The 6,289-nt window shown below is 53.0% G+C and overlaps 1 protein-coding gene across 1 annotated transcript in view; it reads right to left on the bottom strand.

The window, feature by feature from the left end:
* Slc41a3 (solute carrier family 41 member 3) overlaps positions 1-6,289 on the bottom strand; it is a 46,900-nt gene that overhangs the window by 36,524 nt on the left and 4,087 nt on the right. The window contains exon 2 of the mRNA XM_005364872.3: positions 3,306-3,608. Within this exon, the coding sequence (XP_005364929.1) occupies positions 3,306-3,578 (273 nt within the window). The 5' untranslated portion in view covers positions 3,579-3,608. The remainder of the gene's footprint in view (positions 1-3,305; positions 3,609-6,289) is intronic.

Below are 6,289 nucleotides of genomic sequence, written 5' to 3'. Positions count from 1 at the left end.
GGGGGGGGGCATCGAAACCAACATGCTGACGTGGGTACCTTTGGTAGGCAGGATTACAATGACCCTTTTTGATCTCTGTGTGTGCTGATTATTGTAACCCCTTGCTTTCAGGACCATAAAGCTTTCAGCAGAAATAAATAAAAGCGTGTGCTCGTGTGAGAAAAAGTACTTTCCCGGGAAAGCTGCGAACACCACACGTCAACGAGCCTTACTGGGTCACAACACAGAACATCTCAATGTGATTTTAAAAATAGTTCCAGCACAGTGGAAAATCTCAGAGCCTGACTGGGCATCGTTCGGATCTGGGTCAAGCATCAAGTGGCTTCCTGGTGACCTTGCACGGTCCTTCCCATCTCTGGGCCTCCCGCCTGTCCTACAGTCCTGGGAGGTGGAGTGTGGTGAGCATGGCATGTGTGATGGGGCTCTGTCCCCAGCACAGTGGGAGGGAGAGAGCACATCACCGGCACTAGCTTCCGAGACCGACCCCATAGCCGGAACTGTGCACCGCCCCAGAAGCAGTTTCCAGACATCATAATCCCAGCTACCTTGCAGCTGGGTGGGACAGGCTAGCTAGCCAAGGAAACATCCCACAGCAGGCCGAGCCCTTCATTTTCTGAGCACCTTTATTTTCTGGTCTGAGCCAGCAGAACCCAGGGGAGAAGGTGAAGGCCTACAGCAGCTGTGCCTCTAGATTCAGGTCTCCTCACCGGCATCTCCCACCAGGGCCCTGGGCAACCCCCTCTCCTGTCTGGCCCTTGCTGCTGTCTGGCACAGACTGCCGCATCTGTTGTCTCTCGCCACTCAATCGTGAGTGCTGCAAGAGTAGGGCCCGTCTGTCTATCCTGTTCACCATACTTCTTTGCACGGCGTATGACTTGTGCACACCCTGCGTGGGTTGCCAGAATGAATGAATGAGTGTGTGAACAAACAGAACGGCAGAAGCAACAAGCTAAAGTAACCTAATCGGGGGCCCGGGGGTGGAACTCAGCAGGAAAGCAACCAGCCTCACATCCCCATGCCCTTAGTGCCAGCCTCAGCAGCACAGGAGAAAAAGGAAGCGCCAGTAGCCTTCCACAGGCAGAGTGGTGACAACGCACTGTCCCCCAGCACTACTCCAGCCAGAAGGGCTCCAAGTGGCCTAGCCAGGAGTCCCCTGTGGCAAGGTCCCCAGGCAAACACCCTCCTCAGCAAGTGGGCCAGAAACACTCAATTAAGGCCCCCAAGGAAATGTCCTCCATAGAGAGGGGTCCAGGTCTTGAGCCTACCTGTCCCTGGATAATGGCTTCAGTTTGCTAGCCCAAAGAACTTCCTAAGAAAGCCCTCTGCCCACCTGCAGGAAGTGGTACTCACCCCGCCCATTCTACACAGCAGGGCCTGCCTCCTCTCATGCCCAGTCAGGCTCTGCGTGTGTGGGGTGGCAGCAGGCTGTGACAAGGGGAGACTAAGCAATGCTGTGGCTCTCACTTGACCAGCTCGGGTCATTATCAGTCATTGTCTCCATAGCTGAGAGCTGGTTGGACTCTTTCCTCACCAGTGGGGCAGGACGTCTGGCCAGTCAGTCACACACACAAAGGACCTCAGTATGATCTAGGGCACCTGTCCAGTTCCTCTGTGGCGCTCAGCCAGCTGAATGGAGCCTGCTACACACAAAGGCCACCCTCTCTGCTCTCCTCTTTCCTCCACCTCTCCATATAGAGCCTCCACCTCTCACCCCAAAGTTGTTCTCAGCCACAGTGAGAAGTACCCTGACTGGCTCTGCTCAGGGTAGGGCACCAATGTCTGGCAGGCACGCCTACCACCTAGCTGGACTTAGGAACTGCTTGATAAACAGGGCCCAGGGCCATGCTCTCCACCCCTAATTCAGGGAGTCCCAACCAACAATAGCTTCAAGCCCGACCTGCTGCCCACTACTGATGGTCTTATCCAAGCCCTCCCACAGCATGGGGAACCAAAGCTTGCAGCCAAGAGCAACAAAACTCTCACAATCAGGTGACGCAGATGGTCTTGCCACCATAGGCTTCTTTTGCAGGCTGCACATAAAAGAATCAGGTGCCCCGTGGGGCAAGGACTAGGGGGTCTCCAGGAACAGCTGTGGGGAAAACAGGGGCCTGGGTCAAGCAGCCACTCAGGCGTTGAGTAGGAAAACACCTGTAGCCTCAGGAGAGCTGGGTCCTAGCCCACAGTAGCCGTGAGCTTTTTAAAAGAAGTTTAACATTTTCATCTGCTGAGTTTTAAGCAGCAACAGAAATTAACATACGAAGTGCAGTTTCCACCTAGCAGGTGTGTGTGCACGCGTGAATGCACACACACACACACACACACACACACACGCACACACACAGCTGTGTTTGCAAGTGCTCCAGGGCCAGAGTGGGTGTTCTCTATTCCTCTGATACAAGGTCTGTTATTGACCCTGCAAGCTTGCCATTTTGGCTAGGACAGCTGGCCAGTGAACTCCTAGGATCTGTCTCCATTCCCCAGTTCTAGGGTTTCTGGGTTGTAGGTGCACTGCAGCTAGGCCCGGCTTCTCCTGGTCTTCATTCTCACCCTCGGAGAATCTCCCCATCCCCTGGCAGATTATTAAAGATGAGAAAGGCTGGCAGTGATCTGCCCACAAGTGTTGGGTAACGGGTATCTTCTACAGTTTTCCCTGGAGTAGGGAGGGGATTTGCTAACAGCCATGTAAGTCCCATGAGGGTCCTTGGACCGTGAAGTTCTTCTTGCAGTAACGGACCCGTTGACTGTCCCAAGTGTGTGGGACACTGCTCTAAAGTTCACCCATGGCAGCATTTGGCAATGATGTTATATTAAGCTGTTGCTGCGGGCTGACCCTCCCACCCCCGGCCACCCATGCATATATGTAAGTCTTGGTCTTCCACACCTCAACATGTGACTATTTCTGGAGGCAGGGCCTATGAAAGGGAAATGGAGATCAGGCCATTAGCAGACCTAATCCAATATGGCTGGTTCCCCCCATGAGAAAAGGAGACACTGGTCCCAGAGAGGCCTCAGAGGAAAACCCCCTTGAAATGCCTTGACACTGGGCATCCAGTCTCTGAAATGGAAACAAATTAGCTTTATGCTCCTCACTCCCTTGCAGAACAACAAGAGACAGGAAGTGGTCCAATGAATCTGGTTGTGTTTTTAGGGCAGAGCCAAAGTTCCATGGCTCCAATCACTATCCTACTGCGCTTAGCTTGGGTTAGGCTAAAAAAAACTTCACCCAATACGTAGCAAAGATGGCATCCTGCTAGCCTCAGTACCCACTCCTCAGGGTCTCTTGCCCCCAGGCAGCTGTCTCTCACCTGGAAATAGTTCAGAAGCAAACCAGCCCAGGAGAGCCCCAGGCCTGCCAGCAGGAAGGGTACCAGCACCTGAAAGCCAATGACCAGGGCTTTCTCCCTGACGTGCTCGGCCTCCAATGATTTGGGGTCCACACTCTGGCTCTCAGAAACCCCCTGATGTCCATCTTCGGAAGTCTCTGGGAGTCCTCCTGCACCGTGGTTGGGTGATCGCCCCAGCTCCTTTGGCCTGCCACAGCCTTCCAGCCTCCGCTGTCGGGCCTCTGTCGCTTCCATCGGCACGCGGCTGAGCCCAGCAGCTCTGACCTGGGAGACACAGAGTGACAGGGCTGAAGGGTAGGACACCTAACTCCTCGGGACCCCTCAGACGCCATCCACCCACCTGGCCGTCATCATTCAGGGCTGGCCGTTACAGCCTCCAGCACCATAACTCTGCAGTTTCATGTCATGCGCACAGGCCTGAGGATGAAACATCGCTACAGAAGGACCGCTAACTGTCCACAGGTGCCAGCAAAGAGTGAGGGTCCCTCCCAACCAATTGAAAACCTGACCCAGCACTGATCAGGAGCAGGACACTCATCGACATGGATGAAAACAAATGAAGGATCAGCAGGGAATACGGTCAGAACTACCCTTGTCCGGACTCTGGGAACTAACCCAAGGCCTGTAGCAACCCAAGGGCTATCAGGAACACTGTGACCTTCGTCATATTAGTGACATTCCAACTCCCTCTGTCTCATTGCCTTAGCCTAGAAGATGGCTGGCTGGGAGGGTTAATTCTGTCTGCCAATATGATTAGATTAACAAGTGCCCAGGGCATTGCTGATGCATGCCTTGCAAAGACGGTCTTCCTGTGGGCTGGGGTCTAAGACCAAAGAGAAAGGAAGGTACTTCCCAAACTGCCCAGATGCCAGCAAACGCCCGCCTGCGTGCCAACATGCCTTCCCACCATGATGGGCTGTACTCAGAGTTTTTTGTTTTTTTTTTTTTGTTTTTTCGAGACAGGGTTTCTCTGTGTACTCAGAGATTTTGTATACAGATTTTGCTGTAGACCTGAGGAAAAAATAAACACCCTTAAGGCTCTTTTGTCGGGTATTTATTCAGAACAATGAGAAAAGAAACTACCCCTTGGGGAGAGCCAGCAGCCTGGAGCTCCTTGGCTGTCCAGAAGAACTCTAGTTCTCACGTCCATCTGGGGTTCTGGGGATACTCATCTGGAGGCTGCCCAGAGAACCCAGTGCTGAAAACCTCTGCAGCAATAAAGGTGCTTCCTGGCTGCCGGGAGATGGATGAGAAGGACCAAAAGGAGAAGCTGGGGAAAGGGGAAGGAGATGTCATCTGGGGATGCAATAGGGCTCAAATCCAGGGCTGGACTTAAGTTCAAAAAATGGCTGACCAGGCAGAGGGTGAATGCTGACGGGGCAGCTAAGGGCTCTAGAATGAGGGGGCCCCAGGGAGCCCAGATTATCCCTCCATGGGGACTCTAGTAATCTGGGTGGTGAGTCATAATGGACCACTCGGCAACAGCAACACGCACAGCACAGAACGGTGCTCAGTGAAGTCACTAGACAGCAAGCGGCCTCGCTAAGTCCTCCTGGTAGGAGAGATCTCAGTCCCAGAAAAGGCGCACTCTTTAGAGGATGCAGTTTTTAGCAACGAATGAGGCACACAGAGAAACAAGAAAGCATGTCTCCAACAGGAAGAAACAGTTCACAGAAAGTGTCCCCAAGGAGGACCAAACTGGCCTGGGGAAAACCTCTAAGTGGTTTTGTTAACATGTTCGAAGAACTCGGGGAACCCCTTTGCACAAACTGAAAAAAATTGGCGGCAGGTGTGCACAAGCTTGAAGCTGCTCCCTTCAGGCAGAGAACACAGGCCCAGGGCCGTGGGGGACAGTTGCATGCTTCTGAAGGCAGGCCATGGCGCTGTGAAGACAGAGAGGCAGTGGCCAGACATGACTGCAGAGGAGTGGGCAGGGCTGTCACATGGGGCTCGCAAAGGTGGGCACTGGAGGCTTTGTACGAGGGAGGAGGGGATCAGGGCCACACAGTGACCTCAGCAATCCCTCCTGGGCTGAGACTTGCCCGGTACCCAGAACACTAAGAAACAACAAATCATCACTAGAGAGTGTGTTGGCCGCTATAAGATACTGGCCAAACTCAACTCTGTGATTCTAAAATAGTCTATCCCATTTTCCCTAAGGAACAGGGCTGAGAGCAAAAGACCACCTGTGTGGGACAAAAAGATGTCCTCTGCCACATGCTCAGAGGACTGCCAGGTTCACGGCATCAAAGGACTAAAAACCAATGTGAACCTTAACATAAACAAACTCTAAAAGTCATCCAAAGAGCAGGCCTTTCCCCAAGATTCTGGGAAGGACAGTGAATACCATAACTTGGAGGAAGGAGAAAAAAAAAAATCGAGTGCCAGATGAGCACAGGACCACAGTGACCTCAGGACCCTAGGAAGGCAAGGTACTCTCAGGATGCAAGTGGAGTGGCTAAAGAGAAGAAACATTAGACCACTGCCATCCTACAGCAGCAGGGTCAGCATGAGATAGTTAACACAATGCAAATGAGACGCTGAATGTGTAGCCAAGGAAGAGCTGAACTCTCTGGTTCTCCTGCCTCTTCTGGAGTGATGTGGCACGGGGGACTGAAGGCAGCGTTTCACACATGCCAGTGAACCAGTCCGCATATCTTGCAAGAATAGGAACGGGGCAGGAAGGCTGAACCAGTCTAGTGCCATAGGATCACCAGGCAGAAGGAAGCAGTCACAATGTCGAGCACTTGTGGCCAAGAGAGATAAGCTATTAAAGAGGCCACCCAGCTATTTCCCAGGAACCAGGCAGCCAGAGGAGCAGAGCCGCACACAGTTGGTGCTGGGTACACAATAAACACATGGGCCCCGCTTAGTGGCCAGCACCTGAGGTGGGGTGATCAGTCCAGCCCAAGAATTCAAGGTCAGTCCAGCAACATAGCAAGTCC

Source organism: Microtus ochrogaster, unplaced genomic scaffold, assembly GCF_000317375.1.
Source record: "Microtus ochrogaster isolate Prairie Vole_2 unplaced genomic scaffold, MicOch1.0 UNK1, whole genome shotgun sequence".
Taxonomy (NCBI): domain Eukaryota; kingdom Metazoa; phylum Chordata; class Mammalia; order Rodentia; family Cricetidae; genus Microtus; species Microtus ochrogaster.
The sequence above is the reverse complement of the archived record's forward strand: the minus strand, read 5'-3'. Positions and strand labels throughout refer to the sequence as shown.